The sequence below is a fragment of the Silene latifolia genome, chromosome 7 (assembly GCF_048544455.1).
Source record: "Silene latifolia isolate original U9 population chromosome 7, ASM4854445v1, whole genome shotgun sequence".
NCBI classification, from domain to species: Eukaryota; Viridiplantae; Streptophyta; class Magnoliopsida; order Caryophyllales; family Caryophyllaceae; genus Silene; species Silene latifolia.
The window spans coordinates 111,042,719-111,066,693 of NC_133532.1; the positions used below are offsets into that span (position 1 = coordinate 111,042,719).

The 23,975-nt window shown below is 37.9% G+C and overlaps 1 protein-coding gene and 1 non-coding gene across 2 annotated transcripts; one reads left to right on the plus strand and one right to left on the minus strand.

Annotated features, from left to right (window-relative positions):
* Positions 1–1,304: 1,304 nt before the first annotated feature.
* LOC141593805 (small nucleolar RNA R71) lies at positions 1,305–1,411 on the plus strand. Its single transcript, XR_012521867.1, has one exon. It is a non-coding gene; the product is annotated as a small nucleolar RNA R71 (small nucleolar RNA).
* A 3,821-nt stretch (positions 1,412–5,232) lies between these two features.
* LOC141590519 (protein FAR1-RELATED SEQUENCE 5-like) lies at positions 5,233–6,722 on the minus strand. The gene is made up of 4 exons (XM_074411107.1): positions 6,556–6,722; positions 6,146–6,464; positions 5,606–6,051; positions 5,233–5,332 (listed from the first exon to the last, which is right to left on the minus strand). The coding sequence occupies exons 1-4, from the start codon at positions 6,720–6,722 to the stop codon at positions 5,233–5,235; spliced, it is 1,032 nt and encodes a 343-aa protein (XP_074267208.1).
* Between the last annotated feature and the right edge of the window lie 17,253 nt (positions 6,723–23,975).

A 23,975-nucleotide genomic window follows, 5' to 3' on the forward strand; every position in this document is an offset into this window, starting at 1 on the left:
CAAATTCTTCACTCATAGTGGTTGGTGAAGTCATAATCATCTCTCCCTTACCCGGGTCAACTTCAACATCCAAGCTTGTACCATGAATTGTCATTATTTGATCAAGCACATAGTCTTCTATGCTCTCTTTTTCGGGCTCACGGTCAACTTCTTGAAATGTTTCCATAGCCATGGAAAAGGGAGTAGTGTAAGATAACTTCTCTTGACTTGGCAAATCAAATGACTCTTCTCTTTCCTCTTCAACTCCAACCATGATAGCATTAACTTCCTTTGACTTCATAGGGTCTCTTGGATTTTGCGCTTGTCTTAGAAATACACCCGGTGGTTTTTGAGAACTCATGAGAGCTTGGGAAGCCATTTTTGCTTCAAGACTCTTGATTTGTTGTTGGGTATTACTTGCCAAATCCCCTATCAATTTCACCAAGTTTTCATATTTATCATCTCCCATGGTATTGTTTGCTTGGGGTGGTGGCTCTTGGTTAAAAGGTTGGTTGGAAATTGGAAGAGAAAAGCCATATCCTTGATCTTTAAAGTTGGAATTTTGGTTGTTCCCTTGGTACCCTTGATTGAACCCTTGATTTTGCCCTTGGTTGTACCTTTGATTATTGTTGTATCCTTGATTGAACCCATTGTTGTTGTATCCTTGATTGAACCCATTGTTGTTGTATCCTTGATTGAATCCTTGGCCACACCCTTGGTTAGCTTGGTTTCCTTGGTAAAAGTTTTGATTACCTTGGTTCCCTTGGTTACCCCTATAATCTTGGTATGCTTGAGATTGGTTGGCAAAGTTTTGGTTGGATCCTTGGTTGTTGTTGAATGAGGGTCTAGGTGGACGGTTGGAAAAATTGTTAAATGCTTGGAAAGCATTCACCTCTTGCACATTGTTCCCATCAAAGTTGTTGTAATGGTTATTTGCACATACTTCATAAGTGTGACCCATACCTCCACATGACTCACATGTTGATCTTTGCATCACTTCCTCCATGGATGGTCCATGAGAAGTGGTAGTTTGATTCACTTGGTTCACTTGCTTCTTCTTACTCAACTCTTCAAACTTTTTGGTGAGCATATCAAGCTTAGCATTAGTCTCCACATTCACTAATAATTCGGGAGGGTGCTTGCTTCTTCTCAAGACATTCACTCTTGTGCCATAGTTTGCCTCGGAGTCCACCGTTTTCTTGATTAGAGTAGTGCCCTCCTCATCATCCAAATGATCGAATCCTTCTCCCGCGGAGGCATTCACCATTTCTTTTGTTCTTGGCAACAAGGTTTGGAAGAAGGTTTGTGTGACATACCAATCTGGAATTCCATGGTGAGGATAACTAGCAATGAGGTCTTGATATCTATCCCATGCCTCACCCAAGGATTCTCCATCCTCTTGTTAGAAAGTGTGGATCTCATTTCGGAGCATGGCGGTCTTAGATGATGGATAGTATTTTGCTAGGAACGCCTTGGCTAAGGCATCCCATGTAGTAAATGTGTCCGGAGGGTGCACATTCAACCAACGATCCGCCTTTCCGTTAGAGAGAATGGGAATAACATCATCCTTAAAGTGTCTTCGGATACCCCGTTCTTCTTCATCATTGAGACCTTTCTCTTGAATTTCCGTAGGTGAGCATGAGCATCTTCTTCAATGTGTCCTCCAAACAAGTCTTTTTCAATTAACCCTACTTGGGCGGGGTGCATCTCAAAGTTGTTGGGAGCCAAGGTGCCGAAACTAATTGGGTCACAAGCATCATTGTGGTTAGGACGGTTATGGTCACGTAAAGCCATTGGTGGTGGTGGATTTGGTATATGAGGGGGTGGTGTTTGAGGTGGGCTATTTGGAAATTGGAAGTTGTGAAATGGATTTGCTAGTGGAGAATCAATGATGTCGTTTGGTTGTTGTGGTGGTGCGTCTACAATAGTAGGTTGGGTGGATGAAATTGCTTGGTTTATGGTTGCTTGAGAAGAGGTTATAACCCTTGCAATGGTCCTATTCCTTAAGGCTCTAAAAAGCCTTTCGGGATCGGAGTCAAAGAGCAAAGCTTGGTGGTTCCTCCTAGGCATACAACTTGTCAAACCGTAAGACTCCTAGTGCTTTTACACACTAGGGGAAGGCAAAAATCACACACACTCTACAAGAAGCACACAAACTACACAAACAAGCAAACAACAAGACTAAGACTAAGCCTAAGACTCTAACTAACTAAGCATAACCTAACGCCATCCCCGGCAACGGTGCCATTTTGATGACCGGGGTTTTGCCGTCACTTCCGGTACCAAAAACTATTTATAAAGAACCAAATAAAAGTAGTATTTATTCGGGTGTCGAACACAAAGATGGCGGGGGTGTATACTTAGTCCGTTTCAAGTCCTATTTTAGTCAAACAAAAGTAAGATGTTGATTTATCTAAAACTAAGATGCAAACAAGTTAAATTAAACTAAATGGGATTGTGTTCAATTGATGGAAGAACTAGAGTTTTCGGGTTCACTTGGGTAGGAGGGTATAAAACAAGATCAAAACAAGACATGGGTGATGACAATGGTCAAGGAATTAAGACTAATTTCCTAGTCACCTTGAGTTCATTAACAAGTTCTCACTTAATTAATATGAACTCAATACTAACATGGCATATAGACCTTCCAATAGCATAAGCATCAAGACAAGCCAAACATGTCAAAGAAAGAGTCAAACTTTCGTTCAAACTATTCTACGAACACTTAATATGCATGAGAACAAGACCGATCGATCTACTAATCATAGCATAAAGACCATCCAATAGCTTAAGCACCAAGACAAGTTAAACATGCTAATGAAAGATTCAACTTTCGTTCAAACATTTCATCGAGCACTTCATATACATGAAAGTAAATACAAAGTAATCACCCAATTCCAAATGTTAATAACCCATTTTTACACCCATTAATAACCCAAGATCCCCCTAGACCCTAGATTAGACTACTCACACATGTTCATGGATGAGGGTTCAACAATAAATTGCAAAAAAACACAAGTAAACATTGTAAACATGATAAAGATGGGAACTTTGAATGAATAACAATTAACCAACATAAGAAATGTAAACAAATGAAAATAATGTAAACAAAAGATGAGAATTCTACCAACAAAGAGAAAAGTAGCAAGCTTGGATAATAATGGAAGAATGAATTTCTTCAAATCTTCAAATACAACCCAAATGACTATTTGTATACTAATGAGAAATGAAGAACTTGCATAAACAAAGGAAGATTTAAGCTAATAATTAAAGAAAGATTACTTTTTATTGAATGAAAAATGAGAAAGGAAATATTAGGGTTCTACAATATTGAGAGAGAATGATGGACTAATCTAATTTTCTATCTAATGTAAGGTAGTGTTAATATGAGGTGAGAGTGTGTATTTACACTACTAATCTAATAATAATAATAATAATAATAATTAATAAAATTAATCGACACTTAACAAAAGAAAAGGGAAGGGGATTTGTAAAAGAGACGCCACAAAAACAAGAGAAGAAAAAGGAAAAGGAATGGGGGAAAAACAATAAGACAACAACGCAGTCATATGGGGGCCTGTGCCGGTTCACCGGCATCCGGCGTAGGGCACCGGTAGCGAGACACTGAATCAAGGGGAAGAATTGAATGTGCGTGCGTTGTATGCCGGCTGGTAGGCTGCCGGGGCACCGGTAGAGGATCACAAAAGTTGATATTCGAGATTTGATACGTGTTGTATGAAGGTAGGTCGGCTGCCGGGGTCATGACCGGTAGCGAGTGCATGATTAATTGGACCAAAATGTTAAGGTATTCCCTGCCGGTTTGAGGACGGCTGCCGGTTGACCGGTATAGGGCACATATGCGGTTTAAATTGAGCGTGAGAATGATGGTGTGGTCGGGTTTTCGGGCTTCAATTGTTGATAATGTTGCTGCTGCCGGTATGATGGTGGTTTGCAGGTGAGATGGTGGTAAAGTTCTGGGCTGCAATGGTGAGGTGAAAACGAAGGTGAAAGGTCGAATATGGCTGTTGGGTTTCGGTTGCGGGTTCGGTTTGATGATGCAGGGAGATGGTGTTGGTGGACAAAAATGTTGATTGTGAATGGTGGTGAAGGGAGATGCAGGGGGTCGTGGTTGATGATGGTGAGATGCGGAAGAATTGATGTGGAGATGGACTGATGATGCGTGAATGGTTGTTCAATGTTGTTGATGTTGAAGATGAGGGAATGAATCGTGGTGAATGGAGATGAGCAGGGGAGATGTAAATGGTTCGAGTAGGTGTCGGGTTATGGTTGTTAATGGTGATGAAGATAGTGGATTGATGGTGGGAATTTGGAGGTGATGAAAATGGTGAAGTTGGTTAATGGTGATGGAGTAGTATGGTGTAATGGTGGTTTTTAATGGAGGTGAGTTTATGGGTGAATGATGGAGGTTGGGTGCAGATATATGGTGGGTAAACTGACGGAGTTGCAGGTTGAAGGTGATGGAGGAGAAGGTGGAGAGGAGTGGTGGTCTTTAGCTGGGTTCGACTGTTAGCTGCCATGGACGTCAATGTTGAAGGAGCAGCAGCTGGTGATGGAAATGAGGTTGAAGACGATGAAGGTGAAAAGAGCAGGGGAGTTGCAGTTGACAAAGTCAACGGTCAACATGGGGTCTATTTGGGTGACTCGTTTCCCTTCCAATCATTTGACTCCGTCTTATTTCCGTCTCGACCCAATTTATTCCTCAAATTCCGTCTCATTTTCCCTTCTTGCCTACACATTATTATAATAAACTATTAGTACTAATATTATACTAAAAACCGACTAATTATTAAATCTAGCTAAAACGACTAATTATTATAAATTAGCTATAATAGTAGCAATGCGAATATTATAATAAAAATACGATTAAATACTAAACATAACTAAGACACCTAATTATTATAATTAAGTTAATAAATGAGCTTTTTAGACATTTAAGCACAAAAAATCGAGTCGGAATAAGGTATAAATGCGGGGTAAAATACAACTAAAATGCTACTTATCAATGTATCAATTGAGAAGATGGCTTCTTCTTTGAATTTCTAGACAGCTGAATAGGTGTACATCTTTGCAGCATGATTCTCTAATGCCAGATGTGTTGACGCCGCTGCGGACGAGTGCTTATCCATGTTGTCAAGCTGCTTCTGTGTATGTCTTTGTTGGTCCATAGCGCTCTCAAAACGCATCCAAAACTCAACCAATGTTCCTGACTTATGCTCAAACCTCTTGAAAAAGCTATTTTCGCTCTCTGATATTTGAGTCGTCCTCATAATCGACGCCATCCTCAAGTCTCTGCAATGCGCCATCACCAACTGTCCCTTTATAGCATACGTATCTGCAAACCAATCATTTATGCCAACACCATGATCTTCAATTATTTGCTCCCAGATACCATCAAATTCTGCTGCTTCAAGCTCATCATCCCATATAATGTCATTAATTTTACACATGAAGTCATTATAATCACTCCTAGAGACACCAAACTTACTGGGCATTTTCTTCATTATATGCCACATACAAAACCGATGGCGCGCTATCTTGGAAACAAGAGGGACATATTTGATAATACCTGGGTCCTGATCTGTAATTATGTACTCGGGTTCCTTACCCCCCCATTGCTTGTAAAAACCGGCTGAAAACCCAATTAAATGACTCATAATCTTCCCTTGCAATTAGAGCCCCACAGAACGTTACAGATCGTTTATGGTGGTCAACACCTGTGAATGGTGTGAATACCATAGAATACTTATTGGTGGAGTAAGTTGGGTCAAATGACACCGCATCACCAAAATTTTTGTAATTATCTCGGGCAGTACCGTCCGCCCATATGGCCCTACGCAGGATGCCATCATTGTCAAGGTCATAGTCAAAGTAAAAACCTATTCTTATTTCAGTCATTTCCTTGAAATGGTCAACAAACAACTGACCATCCCGTTCGTGAATGAAACATTTAACATCCCTATGGAAGTTCTTAAAATCATTTAAGCTTGCTCCAATGTTCTCGAATCCATTCACTTGTTCTTTGCAGATTCTGTATGTCTTTGTTGCTCCTATCTTGTTTGCCAATCAATCATTAACGAATCGTCATATAAATATAACATGAATGGAATTATTTATTTAGTATAGAGAGTGATTATATATTACAAACCCTTGAGTTCGAAACGATTATCATCTTATGATAATTTGTTATGTTACGCGACAATCTCTGGAACTCTATGTCCTTAAGTGAGATAAGCTCGTGGTTGTGACCCTCGTGGAACCGATCAATTAATAAAAGACCATTCTTCATATATAGTCGTATCCTCGCTTTACACCCCACTCTAGTGACTCCGAATATCCTCTGTGACTTCTCCCCAACCAGTCCGTCATTCCGATCTTTACTGGGCTTCTTGTGAGCGAAACCTTCTCGATTGCAGATGACGAGCTTTGACTTGATCTCACCGCCACACCATTTTTTTGTTGTGTACCTACGCACATCAAACCCACAAGCAATGACGTATATCTTATTAAAAGTCACCGCGTCCTAAACCCCCCCCCCCAAACTCCTGCCCGATGTACGGTGTAAACCTCTTCTCGACCTCCCTACACAGCTCCTGCATGTCAGGTTGAACTCCATTCTGTTTTAGCGAGTCTGTAAATGTCCACAGAGTGTAAGTGTAAATGTAAATGTCATCAGATATGAAGTATAAGTGTAAATATCCATAGAGTTTAAGTGTAAATGTCATCAGATATGAAGTGTAAGTGTAAACGTAAGTCGAAGTAAAGTGTAAATGTAAAGGGAATGTTCCATAAATGTAAATATTCCAAAAGTGTAAATGTCCAAATTATGATGTCCCAAAAGTGTAAGTGTAAATGTAAACATCCAAAAGAGTAAGTGTAAATGTCAGCAGAAACGAAGTGTAAATATGTTGTTCTGAAAGTGTAAATGTCAGCAAAAGTGTAAACGTTGTCAGAATGCTAACTCACATAAAAAATATAACAATAAAAATGCAAAGGTGACTATAACAATTAAAAAGTGTAAATGTAAAACTACACCAAAAGTGTAAATGTCGTAAAATGCATGTAAATGTGATGGTGTAAAAGTGTAAATGTCAGCAAAAGTGTAAATGTTGTCAGAATGCTAACTCAAATTAAAACTGTAATAATAACAATTAAAAGGTGACTATAACAATTAAAAAGTGTAAATGTAAAACTATAACAAAAGTAAACATCCAACAGTGTAAATGTCAGTAGAAAATGCAGTGTAAATGTGATGGTGTGAAAGTGTAAATGTCAGCAAAAGTGTAAATGTTGTCAGAATGCTAACTCAAATTAAAACTATAATAATAACAATTAAAAGGTGACTATAACAATTAAAAAGTGTAAATGTAAAACTATAGCAAAAGTAAACATCCAAAAGTGTAAGTGTAAATGTCAGCATAAATGCAGTGTAAATGTGATGGTTTAAAAGTGTAATTGTCATCAAAAGTGTAAATGTTGTCAGAATGCTAACTCAAATTAATGATAATAATAACAGTTAAAAGGTGACAATAACAATTAAAAAATATAAATGTAAAACTATAGCAAAAGTGTTCATGTAAATGTTGTCAGAATGCGTTGATGAAAACCCAGCATGAAGATTTACTTCTAACAATCTTCATTTCAAACCCAGTAACAAATTATAATAACAAGAATGAACAAATTCGATGACATGCAAATTTTATCATGACCTTCATCCATCCTATTCAACTGAAAATATTAAAAAGTGACTGAAAACAATGAATAAAATGAAGAAATACCATTGATGCCATCTATTATTTGCATGTTTACGCTGATTTGCAAGATTTAGAGAGAACTTTAGCTGAAAAGTTCGTTTTCAAAAGGAAGAACCCAGTTTTAGAGAGAAGAAAGAAAGAATCCAGTTGGAAATAAGTGTGTTAAGGAAGGAAGAATGTGGGAGTGTAAAATAGTACAAAGGATATATCCTTTTGTCCGCCAGTTTTGATCATTGGGAAGGACAACTAGCAGGAAATATTGTCCTCTTTTCTACCCAAGCTTTTCCCCTTTTTTTTGGCCTATATTTGATCAATTTAAGTTGATTATCTCATGTTTCACTATACAAGTAGTATATGATGATGATCTTAGAACAAATGATAAAATAAGTGACTTGAGTTGAAAACCAAATCACAAATATCCAAAGCACAACAATTGTTTAAAGGATACAAACAAATTTCCAAGTCACGCAAGGAAATCAAAATAGTTCTAAAAAGTCTCAAAATACACCATAAAATTAAAGACAAAGCAAATTGAAGCCAAGCTTCCATAGATCCATCACCACGGTCGGCTACCTCTAGCTTCCCAAATGATCCTCTAAGCTTGCTTTTCCTTGCCTTTGTCGTTGCTAGGATGCCCTATTTACAATAAAAAGGGTAATCATCACAACTTGTATCATCATACCAAAGTTGAGATCGAAACATAAAAGATAACGATAGTTATATACTTACCGGAATAACCTTTCCAGCTTTGATGTCGCCAAGGTATTTTGAACAGTTTCTCTTCCAATGCCAAACCCCATAACAGTAGTGGCACTTGTCCCCGAAGTAGGCACTGTACTTCGGCTTAGAGGAACTAGCTTCACAAGCTTTACCTTTCTTCCTGTTGGGAGTTTGCTTCTTTCCATTGTTCCTAATTGTTGAAAGTTCCCTTGCTCTTATGATTGACATTGAGCACATCTTTGGTGGAGCTAACACTTAGCCCCATATCCCTTTTGGCTTGCACAAGAATTTTGTGCAACCCATTAAGGGAAACCTTCTTGTCTTCAATATTAAAATTCACCTGGAATTGAACATATGCTTTGATTTTGTTGAGGGAATGAAGAATCCGATCAATCACGAGTTCCTCGGGAATCTCCACCTTATGCATTTTCAAGGTTTCAACATGCTCCATCAATTTGAGCACATGAGAGCTAACATTTTGGCCCTCCTTAATGTTGAGATCAAAGAATACGGAAGCCGCCTCATATTGTATGATCCGTGGAGCTCGTGAAAACATGTTCACAAGTTTCATGTAGATCTCATGAGCGGTGCTAATCTTTATAGCATTTCTTTGGAGTCCGGCCTCCATCTCAAAGATCAACACATTATTGATCGCGGCTGACTCCTTTTGCTAAACCTCATAGGCTTGCCTAGCGGCGGGAGATGCCCCGGTAAGGTAACGAAGCGTGTTGTCACCCTCCACGGCCAAGCGAAGTTGCGCGTCCCAATCGGTGAAATTGGACAAAGGTTCTTTTCTAACTTACAACGATCCATGAAGGATCGGAGCCATGACACATTGGTGAGCGTGTTGGAACTAGTGGTTGGGGATGTGATTGGAGTTGCCATTGCAATTGAGAAAACGATTTTGACTAAAAAATAGGAAGTGAAGGAATTAATGAACATCTATCGTTTTGACAATACTTGTAAACATTTTAAACAAGTTTTAAGCATTTATATAGTGACCTCTACCCAACTATCATAAATGATTCCGAGATCCAGATTCATATTAACTCGGGCACGGTGAGCTGATTCATCCCTTATCAATATAACTCGATGGATTAACCTCTTAATCGATTCTACTTCTAGAACTCTCGGTTGATAAAAATTACTTTAATATTTATCTTTAACCCGGAACACATGCGAATACGGTCACAAATACTTCCGTTGAGCTCAATCCAAATTTCGATGTAATAACGTTTTATTACCCACTTACCCAACGTAACAAGTTTAGTACCCCGGTGAGCCGAGCCTACTTCCTCACAAAATTGGGACTCATGGTTTCTACTATTTGGTAACGCTAATTCTCAATTATTATAAGTGAGAGGTCTTGTCAATTTATTATCTATCACGTTTTAAGTGAACTAAATCGGTGAACTACGATAATTATAATTGACATGGTCGATGACTCGATATGATATGCATGTGTAGTTATGGTGATTTGGCAATACATGTAACATATTAAAAGAAATGAAAAGCAATAATAATAAATTCCTAGTATGGCCTTCCTAAAAAAAAATAGAAAATCAAATATTCTATTACATATTCGGAAACCAACTCCGTTGGTCCCTTGAATCTTGAAGTGGCACGCCTCCCAAGAACTCCGTCTTCGTCGGATCACCTTTCCGAATGGCACCGTCATTGAAGATACTCCATAATTACAAATAATAATAAAAATACAAAGCTATTCCTATTAAACATTTGTAAAATGAAAAAACTAGTAAAAATAAAAAGTGATACGAGATCACATTAAATTACAACCGAATCAAAATTCCCTTTCATTACGGGTAATATCGATTAAAACTAAGGCCATACTAAGATAAAATTACACAATTCAAAATTATATAAATAAAAGACATTCAACAATTGAAATATGCAGCATTATAATATGAATCTATCATGCCAAATTATGTGCCAAATCGCCTTATTTAACTTATATCGTATATATAACCCGATTTTATGGAAATGTGTGATAATAACTTCTTAAAATCACAAATTAGCACTTAAATCACATCTAAGATCAAGTTGATTATCGTAAAACTCTTAGGACTCAAACATTAGTCATCACTCAATTTTTGACAATAATTCAACTTGATTTAATTTTTATGGTCATTTTTGACCTTAAAATCATAATATTTATGAAATAAATCCAAATTAAATTACAATAATTTTAAAATTTTAATTTTAAATTTTTGAACATTCTGGAATATTTCCATGACACTCATAATGTCAAAAATTATTGTTAAAATTTTCGAATTAAGTTTGAGCAAATATAGTTTTATTTTATCGGTTTTATCTCATAAAACATCTAAAGTATCCAAAAATTAATCCAATCAATTTTACAACCTTAGATTTGATTAGTGGGATATTTATGCAACCTAAAATAATTTTCTCATGCCATGCAATTCGTTTTAGCTATTTATGCTAAAATAGTCACTATTTATGCCATTTTTATTCTAATAATTCATAAATCATGCTAAATGAGATCATTTCATCTCAAAATTTACATACACTATGTAAATCCTGCACGTGACAATATATTAAAGTTTCATGGCCCAATTCGAAATTTAACTATTTTTAACCGTTTTACCTCTTTTAATCTATTTTTATCTCATAAAAATTATAAATCATGCAATATTAATCCAATTAATACGAGATTTTACAAAAAACTTGTAAAATATACATGTGAGTTCATATAAAATTTTCAAGGCCAGAGAGTAAGTTTAACCATTTTTAGTCATTTAACCTCCATTTATGCCATGTTTACACTAAAACTTCATAAATCATGAAATATTAATCACGTTAATATGATATTTTACATGCAATACAAAAAAATTCATGTGAGTTCATACTAAAATATCACGGCCAGTAGTGAAGGTTAACTTATTTTAGTGAATAAAAGTTCATTTTACTCATAAAAATGTAATAAAATCACTAAAAATCATTAAAAGGAACTATAAATTTCCATAAATCATAAAAATGACCTAAAAACATTTTAGGACCAGAATATATAACATGCATAATTATTTCATGGCTTACTCATATAAATCACAAATTTTTAGTTTTATATGTTAACATTTTAACTCGGAAAAACAATAACCGATTATGCATGCAACATCCTACGCTCCGATACCACTTGTTAGGTTTATTTATATATTATTAAACTCCTCTAATATTGAACTAATTAACTTCTTAATTATTTGTTCTTTAGATCTAGTGCATGCATAACAAAATAAGAGATTTATGAGGAAAAACAATGTCCCTTACATTGTAAATAAGTCCGAAATATAGGGCACAAATAAGGCTATCGTCCATTTTTGTTCTTGAGCTTAATATGTTGGATGATCCTCCAAAATCCCAAATTAGAGATCCTCCTTAGATTGCACCCAAGACTAATCCCTTAAACTAGTATACTAATTAACTAGATTAATACACTAGTACCCTTAAAATTAATTCTAATATTATTACTATTACTACACTAGTAATCTTATTTTGATATTAGAATGGATGAACAAATGCTTGTATTTCTAAAAAAAACTTGTTTTAGAGAGATTGAGAGAATATGAGAATGTTTTGCATGTAGAAAATGTGAATGAATGAGTGAATGGAAAAATGAGAACAAAGTTCTCATAAAGAGGAGGTGGAGGCCAGGTAGGGTGTGTTCAAAGAGGGCATCTTACTTTTTTCTTTTTGTCTTCACAAGAATTGGATGTGTAATATGTGTAATAATAGGTGCAAGGCTAGTTGTAGGTAGGCATCATCATGCTATTTTTATCAAATAAAATAAAACAACCATAACCCACTAGCACTCCCTCCATTTCGGTTTAACCTCCATAAAATGGACTACCATTTTATTTTGTCAATTGTCACACAATATTTCACAGGTAGTATGTTACATGTTATTAATTAATTTAATGCATATTTATCACATAAATATCATTTTATAAATTAATTAAATTATATATAACAAATTGACTAGTGATACTTGATCACATAAATAAAATGGGTCATAAAATTATAATTCACAACATCTTGTAATTATAATTAACCTTTCATTCTTATCTCAATTGTTTCTCAAACAATAAACAATTTTAGTAATAAAGTATTTCAATTTCTAAAATAAATCTTATTTAATCCCATTATAATAAGATATCAATATTCTCTCTCACAAGTGAATTGTTCAATTTTAAGGAATTGATCAACTTGTATCGTCATACAATTAATCAATTTATCCATTAAGGGAGTTGTCCTTTAGGTGTGACCTTAAGGGATCAAATGACCACCACCGTCGTATGACAGTAATGTCAAACTCTAGTCAGCCAATCATTACCGATTAATGATGATCAGTTGATTATATAATGAATCATCCCTTACGTATTCTTAATATGAGATTTAAACATGTGATCTCACTATTGTTGAGAACACATTTTCCAACAGGGGCATGACCCTATTGGTTGTATGGCGGATGTGGAACTTGCCATTGCTTATCTAAAATACAAGCAAGGGGTACCATTCTCCAAGCTTTATGAGGATTTGACAACAAAAAGTGTCTCTAACCCTTCTACTCCAATGCCGCAACCAGATTCGCTCTCTACAAATGGGGAGTTAGCCGAACTGAAATCCTTGGTATTGAACTTAACGCAACAGCTTGGGAAGAAATGCGACAAGGATAATACCGCCATATCTGAGCTAAGAGAGCAAGTTGCGCGTCTAAAACTTGCGCAAAACCAAGCGAATCAACCACCTCCATGTGACCTAATCAACGCCATTAATCTCCGAAGCGGTCTTGCTTATGATGGACCGAGAATGCCAGAATACGGGGTTGTGACAGCCGATAATACCCCGGATGACGATTTGAAGAGCTAATTGACGATATCCCTGCTGAATATCGTCCCGCAGCTCGATCGAATGAAATTCTTGTTCGATCGAGTGATTTAACCCCTCCCGTTACTCGATCGAGTATAATTCCAACTCGATCGAGAGGTGCCCATTTCACAGACTTTGATCGAGGAGTTGATTTTTCTCGATCGAGTAAATTGACAGAAAAAGTTATTCGATCGAGTGATTCTGGGACTCGATTGACAGAACCAGAAATTCAAAAACTCGATCGAGAGGTTCAAATGCCTCGATCGAGTGATTCTCCTGACAAAACCATTAGATCGAGTGAAGAAATTGTTTGATCGAATGCCAGAACTAGTGGAGCTTCGGATATAATATCTAATTCCGCTACCAATGTCATCTTCCCCTGCTGTGAAGGCGTCACGTGCTGATAAAGGTAAAGAGAAAGTTACGGGTCCACTCATTGCTACTAGAGTACCCTATCCAGGACGTCTGAAGGACGCTAAGGTTGAGCAACAGTACGATAAGTTTGTGGACGTGGTCAAGAACCTCCAGGTAACTGTTCTTTTACCGAACTTATTACCCAGGTACCTACTTACGCTAAATTTATGAAAGATATTGTAACGCATAAGAGAGAGCTAAGTGAATTTGGGACTGTTGTATTTATGGAAGAGTCTAGTAATTTACTTTTAAATAAAGCTCCGACTAAAATAAAAGACCCGGGTAATTTCCCTATTACCTGTACTATAGGCAATGAAGTAATAGACAAGGCTCTTTGTGATTTAGGAGCCAACGTCATTGTCATGCCCTTTTCTATCTGCAAAAAGCTTAATATAGATCACCTTAAAATTACTAATATCACGCTACAGATGGTTGATAGATCTGTAAGACGGCCCTTGGGTATCTTAGAGGACGTGACTGTGAACGTAGGCAAGTTCTTTATATTAGTGGATTTTATTATTTTAGACATAGCTGAGGATACCTGGACCCCAATTATACTAGGAAGACCATTCTTATGTACAGCTGGGGCCATTATTGATGTCAAACAACGGCGTTTGACTCTTGCAGTGGGGAATGATGCAATTACTTTTAGTCTGCCTAGCACTTTAGCTCGACCAATGATAGAGGATACATGTTATTCTGTTGATATTGTTGGCGAGTCTGTTTATGACTTCTGGTTGGGTTCTTTTATAAAGGACCCACTAGAAGCCCTAATGCTTTTGGATGAGTGTGCAGATAACCCAGATAACAATGACGCCGTGTTGGATTTGCTTGAAGCTGCTTTAAATGAGCGTGCACTCACCGACGCTGAAGGAGAGAGAGTGGAACAGATGGTTAGTACTCTCTGCGCCATATAGGTAAAGGTACCTAAGCGTAAGCCTCTGCCTTCTCATCTTAAATATGCCTTCTTAGATGATATAGAGCATTATCCAGTTATTGTTAGTGCTAAGCTTGACTATGATCAGTTGACTGCTTTGTTAGCTGTGCTTAAGAAAAACAGGAAAGCTATGGGTTATTCATTGGATGACATCAAGGGGATTAGTCCCGATATTTGAATGCAAATGATCGAGCTTGAGGAGGATCACAAGCCTTGCAGACAGGGTCAGCGCCGACTGAAGCAGAAGATGCAGGATGTTGTGATGGCTGAAGTAATTAAGCTGTTTGATGCAGGTATTATTTATTCTGTTGGTCATTCTAAGTGGGTGAGTCCAGTTCAGGTGGTTCCTAAGAAAGGAGGGACTACTGTGGTCAAGAATGACAAAAACGAGCTAATACCTACTAGAGTAGTAACTGGCTGGCGGATGTGTATAGATTACAGACAGCTGAATGCCGTCACAAAGAAATATCACTTTCCCCTTCCTTTCATTGATCAAATGGTAGAAAGGTTAGCTTCTCATAAGTTTTTCCGTTATCTAGATGGGTACTCAGGGTTCTTTCAGATCCCTATTCATCCAGATGATCATGAAAAGACTACTTTTACTTTTTTTTTTTTTTTTGGTGAAAGGTAAGTATATATATAATATCAAAAGAATCACAAAGTTTATGAGTATACAAGCCAAGCAAATTTACTATCTTCTATCTATCAAAACATTAAGAAATCGAATCTATCCAAAGTTGATCATAATTCCTGAGAGGACGTTTGTTCCTATGTAACCATCTGTCTTTGACCTCCTTCCAAACTTGATTCACCAACATACTTGGTAATTGCACCTGCTGCTGCAATCTAGTACAATTTCTGACATGCCAAATCCCATAAATCAATCCAACAAAACAAGCACCATTGACCATTCTTTGTAAACCGCTTCTAGATCTACTCAAGGAGTACCATTTCACCATCTGCTCTACTTGAAACTGAATGTGGAGTTTCTGCTGCATCAGTTGCATACATCTTTTACTATACTCACACTTATAGAACAGATGTTCATGACTTTCTGTCCCAGAATCACAGATATAACATACAGTAGACTGGACAATACCCATCTTATGCAATCTGTCAAAGGTAAGAAGTTTACCATGCTGAAAGGCCCAAAAAATAAAGGAAGTTCTTGGCACATTCAAATTATTCCAACACAAATGCCTCCAAGGAACCTGAGGAGAAGCGTCTCTTAGCCAGTTATAACCATCAGCTACTGAATATCCAGAAAGCTTAGCAATCCACTGATTGTTAGCATAGCCTATCTGAAAAATATCCTTCACTTGCATAATTTTTCTCCAGGACCAACTACAATCAGTAGGAGCAGTATAATCTTTCCAATCACACCCTTTCATATACACATGGTTAACCCACTTAACCCACAAATGATCTTTTTTTTTTTTTTTTGACATGCAAGCCACTTGTATATTTACCAAGAAGAGCTTTGTTCCACAGCTTAGCATTCTTAAGACCCAAACCCCCTTCAGCTTTAGGTTTACAACATGTATTCCAATTTATATTAGGAGCTTTTAAGTAAGAATCTCTTCCTCCCCATAAGAAATTCCTACAAATAGAGTCCACCTTATTCATGATACCAGATGGAATTAAAAACATGGAAGCCCAATAGGAATGTAATGTAGATAGCACTGTCTTAACTAGCACAAGTCTGCCAGCATAAGACAACTTCCTAGCCCCCAAGCTTCTAATTCGTTGAACAATCCTCTCAATCAGTTTATGTCCCTCAAATTTGGAGATTTTCTTTGATGAAATTGGGACACCTAGATATTTAAAAGGCAGAGTACCAATTCTAAAACCAGAAACCTTGACAATGTCCTCAATAAGTTCCTTACTGACTCCACTGAAATAGATATCAGTTTTATCATTATTCAGAACAAGCCCAAAAGTAGCAGAAAATGTAGAGAAGCCTCTCAGGAGCCACATAATAGACACTGCATTACCCTTGCAAAAAAGTAAGAGATCATCTGCAAAAAGTAGATGATTGAGCCTGATGTGTCCACACATTGGATGGAACCTAAACCCCTCTTGTTGGCCAACAACAACAAGAATCCTCGAGAGATATTCCATGCACAGAGTAAAAATCAAGGGAGATAAAGGATCCTCTTGCCTCAGTCCCCTCTTGCCAGGGAAAAATCCAAAAGTGTTCCCATTGACATTAAGGGAATAAGTAGGAGATGTAATGCAAGTCATGATAAGATGAATGAATTGAGAAGGGAATTTCAAAGCAAGTAGCATTTGATGAACAAATTTCCATTCCACAGTATCATAGGCTTTTCTAAGGTCAATTTTGATAAGAGTTCTAGGAGAGGTGACCTTCCTATTGTACATCCTTACCAAGTCTTGACAAATCAATACATTGTCCACTATATTCCTTCCCTTAATAAAACCTCCTTGACTACAATTCACAATGTCAGGTAGTACCTCACTCAATCTAGAGCAAATAATTTTAGTAATGCACTTATACAACACATTGCAACAGGCAATGGGTCTGTATTCAAGTACACTCCCAGGCTGTTTAACTTTAGGAATTAGAGTGAGGATAGTAGAATTAACCTGTCTCAGCATTTTACCAGATGTAAAGAAATCAAGAACAGCTCCAGTAATATCCTTCCCAATAATGTCCCATGAATCTCTATAAAATTGACTAGAGTACCCATCTGGTCCTGGCGATTTAGTGGAAGGAATGCTAAAGATACAGTCCTTTACTTCCTGGGGAGAGACTGGCTTCAACAGGATACTCCTGTGCTGATCAGAAATTAAACTCCCAGTTCTGACAGTAGGCACATGAACATCCAAGTTTTCTTTACTGTCCCCTAGCAACTCCAAATAATAATCTAGGAAAGCTTTCTCAATATTGAGAGGATCTGTATGCTGCTGACCATTTTTATCCTTGATTTGGAGTATTTTATTATGCATTTGTTTTGCCTTAATTTGATTATGAAAATACTTTGTATTCTCATCACCTTCACACAACCATCCAATCTTTGCCTTCCGACTGAGGAAACTATAATGTGCTTTGCTCAGGGTTCTATACTCCACTGCAGCTGCAGACTCCTCCTCCAACACAGCAAGATTGGTAGAATCCTTGTGCATCAGAGTTTGCAGCTCAGAAAGTCTTAGTTTAGCCACCTCCACTGCATTTTCCACATCAGCAAATCTAGTTCTATTGAGCTGCTTCAGAGGGTGCTTGAGATTTTTTTGTTTAGTTACCACCTGAAACATCCAAGATCCAGTCACTTTTTGACTCCAAGTATGCTTGATAATATCCAGAAAGTGAGGATCATGCCCCCACATATTAAAATATCTGAAATGAGGCCTCTGTTGTCTTTCCAATCTTCTATAACAAATACAAGGAGAATGATCAAAATTGCCTTCAGGTAAGAAATAAGCATGACATTCAGGGTAGAGATTCATCCAATCAGCATTAATCATAAATCTATCCAACCTAGAGAACACTCTAGAAGAAGGCTCATGCTTATTATTCCAAGTAAAATAAGATCCTTGTGCTTTAACATCAATCAGCTCACAATAATCAACACACTCCCTAAACTCCACAATATCATTCCAGTGAACAGGTCTTCCAATTCTCTCATGAAGGGCCAACAGATTATTAAAGTCCCCACAAACACACCAAGGACCCCTCCAAGAGTTTTTAATATTTTTAAGATTAGCCCATAAATTCAACCTTTCTTTATCATCATTAGACCCATAAACCACAGAGAAAAGAAATACATCAGATGAAGCAAGCTCAGTGACTTTAGCAGTAATATGTTGATCAGACATAGTCAGGACTTGCACATCAAATACCTGATCAACCCAAACAAGCCAGATTCTGCCCCCAGGATGATACTGATTATTATTTACCCCTCTCCAATGAAGACCAAACACAGACAAAATACCAGTACAATCCAACTCTTTAACTTTAGTCTCAACTAATCCATAAAGGCCTACTTTATTCTGAAAAAGAAATCTCTTTATTTTAGCTTGCTTGATACTCTTATTCATACCCCTCATATTCCAACTACCTATGTTATCCATTTAAATTATCTCCTGGTGGATTCTCCGGTCCCCCATTCATGTGCTTCTTAGGACTAGTGAGCACTTCAGCATATGTAGGTGAACCAGGCTCACCAACAGAAGGAGGTGGCTGATACTCCTGTCTTACCATACTTGAAACAACAGTGACAGGGGATAGAATTGGTGAACCTGGTCTGGAAACCCTAGGAGTGACAACAGGTACAGGATCACCCACTGGTTTGGTCCCAGATTGAGCCCTAGGCACAACAACCTGAGTAGCTGCAGTAGGCACAATAGTTTGACCCCTCTGCACAGGTCTCCATTCCTGTCTCAATTGAGGCTTAGGTTTAGGCTCAACTTTCTTTTTGCAGGCCCCAGTGATATGACCAATGCCCTTACACAAAGCACACACATCTGGCTTCCAATCATATTCAACAAGCACCCAAATATCTTTGCCTTTCTCATCCTTGAAATAGATTTTTTCAGGGAATGATTGTCCCACATCCACTTCCACCATAACTCTGGCATAGCCTAGCCTAGTTTTATCCATAGTCGGCTCATCATATCTCATGAATTTGCCAATCAAAGATGAAATTTTCTCCAGACTAGAAGAACCCCAGAATTTTAGAGGAAGTCCACACAACTTACTCCAGATAGGAACCTTTTTAACCTTCTCCTTAGCCAGACTACAATCCTCAGACCAAGGTTTGATAATAAGAGGCTTATTATCATACATTGGGAATCCTTGTTGAAGCACCAGATTTCTGCATTCTAGGGTAGGGAAGTGAACTAAAAAGGCACCATTAGGAAGAAACGAAACTTTGCCAAATTTGTATTTCCCCCATATACGAGAAACAAACCCAGAAAGAAGTTCCCAAGGAGGGTTTCCCCCTAGTACATAGCAGACTATTGCAGTAGACCAATAGTTAATCTCAGGTTGAACATCCTCAGGAGTTAACTGTAATACACTTAACTTAGTAGTACGAGGAGTAGAAGACGAAGCACGAGACTTACCGGTGACCTTCGTCCACCCTTCTTCCTCAGCCGCAACATCGTTTTCCTCCTCAGATTCAGTTTGAGCATCTTCCACTATAGCTTCCAGATTAAGAACCGGAATACCAACAATTTCCCCCAATGTCTTCGTAGCTCGCGAATCTTCAGATTGAGGACCATCCAAATTCACAGAAGTTGAGGATTCTGGTATCTCCATATCTAAATTTAAATCAGGACAATTACTAAACGATAAACGTATTTTTGCTCTAGGTTTACGAATTTTATTGTGAGATTTTTTAGGTAATTTTTTAGGTAATTTCTTCCTTGCCATTTGCCAGGAAGAACCCTAAAAAATTAGAGAGAAGGAAGAGCTTTCTCTCTCCATTGACATGACTATTTTTCTAACAATATGAGATAGACTACTTTTACTTGTCCTCAGGGGGTTTTTGCTTTTCGCAGGATGCCTTTTGGTTTGTGTAATGCCCCTGCCACCTTTCAAAGGTGCATGATGGGGATATTTTCTGAGTATATTGAGTCTATTATGGAAGTCTTTATGGACGATTACAGTGTCTATGGAAGTGATTTTGCTAACTGTCTGTCTAACCTTGATAAAGTATTGCAGCGCTGCATTGAGGTTAATCTTGTGCTTAACTGGGAGAAGTGCCACTTCATGGTCAACAAGGGAGTTGTCTTAGGGCACTTAGTTTCTGACAGGGGTATTGAAGTTGACAACGCAAAAGTGTAAGTGATTCAGCAATTACCTCCTCTTGTTAATGTCAAGGGAGTGAGAAGTTTCCTCGGTCATGCTGGCTTTTATCGCCGGTTTATCAAGGACTTTTCAAAAATTGCTAAACCACTTACACAGCTGCTTCTTAAGGATTCCCCCTTTGTATTCACTGATGAGTGTCTTTCTGCTTTTAACAGGTTAAAGCAGGCCTTGATTTCAGCGCTGATTATACAGCCTCCCAACTGGGATTTGCCGTTTGAGATTATGTGTGATGCTAGTGACTATACACTAGGAGCGGTGTTGGGCCAAAGGAAAAACAAAGCCTTGAATGCAATCTATTATGCGAGCCGAACTCTGGATGGGGCTCAAGTAAAGTACACCACTACTGAAAAAGAGCTGCTAGCTGTTGTATATGCGCTAGAAAAATTTTGTTCTTATTTGATAGGGTGGTTCTTTTTTTACCGACCATGCAACATTTGAGACACCTTCTCGCTAAGAAGGAAGCTAAACCACGGCTGTTGAGATGGATACTCATCCTTCAGGAGTTTGATTTGCAGATAAAAGATAAGAAAGGTGCTGAGAACATAGTAGCTGATCATCTGTCAAGACTGTCACAGCAAGAGGGAGAAGATTATTTACCTATTGATGATTCTTTTCTTGATGATTCTTTGTTTGCTGTTTTGTCTTCTATTATTAACGAAGATCCTTGGTATACAGATTTAGCTAATTACGTTGTCAGTGGCACACTGCCACCTAACCTTTCTTATCAGCAGAGGAAGCTTTTTCCTTATAACGCAAAGCAGTACTTCTGGGAGACCCTTATTTATTTAAGGAATGTGCAGACGGTCTCTACAGACGGTGTATTCCGTAGTGGGAGACCAAAATGATCTTGGAAGGCTATCACTCATCCTCTTATGGTGGTCACCACGGTCCATCGCGTATCGTGGCTAAGGTACTTCAGTCTGGTTTTTGCCGGCCTACTTTGTTTGCTGATACTAAAGCTTTTGTTTCAGCTTGTGATGCCTGCCAACGATCAGGGAACATTTCAAAGAGAAATGAGATGCCACAAAATGGCATCCTATAAGTCGAGGTTTTTGATGTCTGGGGCATCGATTTCCAAGGACCCTTCCCATCTAGTAAAGGTAACAGGTATATCTTGGTAGCTGTTGATTATGAGTCTAAGTGGGCGGAGGCCATTGCTTCACCCCATTGTGATGCCAAGACCGTGATTAAGATGTTTAAAAAGATTATAGTTCCCCGATTTGGTGTCCCTAGGGTCGTCATCAGTGATGGGGAAATGCATTTTAAAGAAAAGAAACTAACTTCTATCTTGTCTAAGGTTGGTGTTCAACACCGGCGTGGTTTGGGGTATCATTCCCAAACTAGTGGTCAAGTTGAGGTTTCTAATCGTGAGATTAAAAAGATCTTAGCTAAAGTAGTTTCTAAGTCACGGAAGGACTGGAGCCTTAAGCTGGAAGACACATTATGGGCATATCAGACTGTCTTTAAAACACCGATTGGTACATCACCATATTGGTTAGTTTATGGGAAGTCATGTCAGTTACCTGTTGAGTTAGAATGTAAAGCTTGGTGGGCAATTCGTGAACTTAACTTTAATCCTAAGTTATGTGGTCAGAGTCGTTTATTGCAGCTAGATGAACTGGAGGAGTTTAGGCTTAACGCCTATGATAGCTTGCGGATCTACAAAGAGAAGAAGAAGAGATGGCACGACAAAATACCTCGAGAATTTCATTTCGGGCAGAAGGTGTTGCTGTTTAATGCCCGACTGCGGTTATTTCTTGGCAAGCTGAAGTCCAGGTGGAGTGGCCCTTATACAGTGACAGCTGTCACTAAGTTTGGGTCTGTTGAGCTAGAAGGTTCTGAGGGAAATAGGTTCAAGGTAAATGGGAAGTACGTGAATCATTATCATGAGGCAAATGATGCAGACAACCGTGTTGAAGTCCTGTACTTCGACAATCTTGATGAGCCAGCTAATTGAAGCCAGAAAGATTGTGCGGGACCTCTTAAACCTACGCTATCCGGGAGGCAACCCGACCTGTTTTATTGTACTTTTGTTTAAACTTATTTTTCTTTTCTTGTTCTGTGCTTGAGACTCCTTTTACGCTAAACTATCACGCACCTCCTAGTCTTGTATGTCCCTTTTATAAGATTTGCAGGTGTTTTAGTTGGATCGAGTGGTTTTTCTATTCGATCGAACACTTTTTGCTGGAATTTAACTCGATCGAGCATCTGCCGCTCTCGATTGAAATGTTGCACAACCACTTATCTCGATCGAGTATCCCGTCTTCTCGATCGAGCTCTTTTGGCACCAATTTCACTCGATCGACCCATCCTGACCTGTTCGATCGAGTTATTACGCAGACCAACTCCTATCTTTCGCTCTAAGAGCTGCTAAGTGGCTACCCATGACTTCCCATGTTCATGGTCGGTTTGGGGAGGTCCCTCCTTACGCTGTCTTGTAAGTTCTCCGACTCCCGTTATCCTTTTCTCTTTAGTTTGCATTTCTTTCCCTATTTTTGGTACAATGAGGGCATTGAACGGTTTGGTTTGGGGAGGTATGCATCCATATCTGCGTCTGCATGTTTTCTTGCATTTTCGCTTACACGTTTATTTAATCGGAAAAAAACAAATTAAAATAAAAAAATTTCACGTTTATTTTGAGTCCGAATGTTTGAACTTTGACTCTACTTTGAGTCTTTACCCTTACCTTGCATATTCTTGAAATTTTGTTGGCATGGTAATGTGCATAATCTACGAGTTTTTGTTTCTTTCCTAACTGAACTAATAGACTTGACTTATTTATTGGCAAACTACATTACATTTCGAGGTTAGAGCTTAATAAACTGGTGACATTCATGACCAGTTTCAATTAGAATGTGAGTAGTACTCTCTATAAGACATGTAACATCAATTTGCATAAGCATGAATTTGGTCTTCTTGATACCTGTATGCATTCGGTCTGTGAATGGTGACACATGTTAGGAGAGGCAGTTCCCTTTATTTCATTCTACCCATGAGCTCCACATAGCCAAATTGTCTTATTTGTCATGTTTAGCTACAATCTATAATTATGCCTACCCTAGTCAAGCTAGTAATTTGCAGTTGTTTGGAATGTTGCATTATGGTTTGGTTACATATCTGATTTGAGAAAGTGGTGGAAGAGTTGAGGGGAATGAAAGAAGAAAAATATGAAAAATTGTTGTGAAAAAGAAAAAAAAGAACCGAAAAAAAGAATTAAAAAATTTTTGAAAAAAAAAAGAGAAAAGAGAAAAAGAAAGGAAAAGGATTACGAAAAGTCATGAGCTGAAAATATTCTATGCGGTGACTTGTGCTCCCATGTTCTATCTGTACCTTATGGGGAGTTAACAATTTTATGATGGTTAGCGAGTTTTGTGCTGCAATACAACACCGATTTGTACTGATCTATTGAGTATGAAGT

Coding starts and splice junctions, on each gene's coding strand:
- LOC141590519 (XM_074411107.1), bottom strand. CDS start 6,722: ATGACATTTACACTTAAACTCTATGGATATTTACACTTATACTTCATA. Junction 6,465..6,555: donor GTCGAGAAGAGGTTTACACC/GTACATCGGGCA, acceptor TGATGTGCGTAG/GTACACAACAAAAAAATGGT. Junction 6,052..6,145: donor TAATCGTTTCGAACTCAAGG/GTTTGTAATATA, acceptor TTGGCAAACAAG/ATAGGAGCAACAAAGACATA.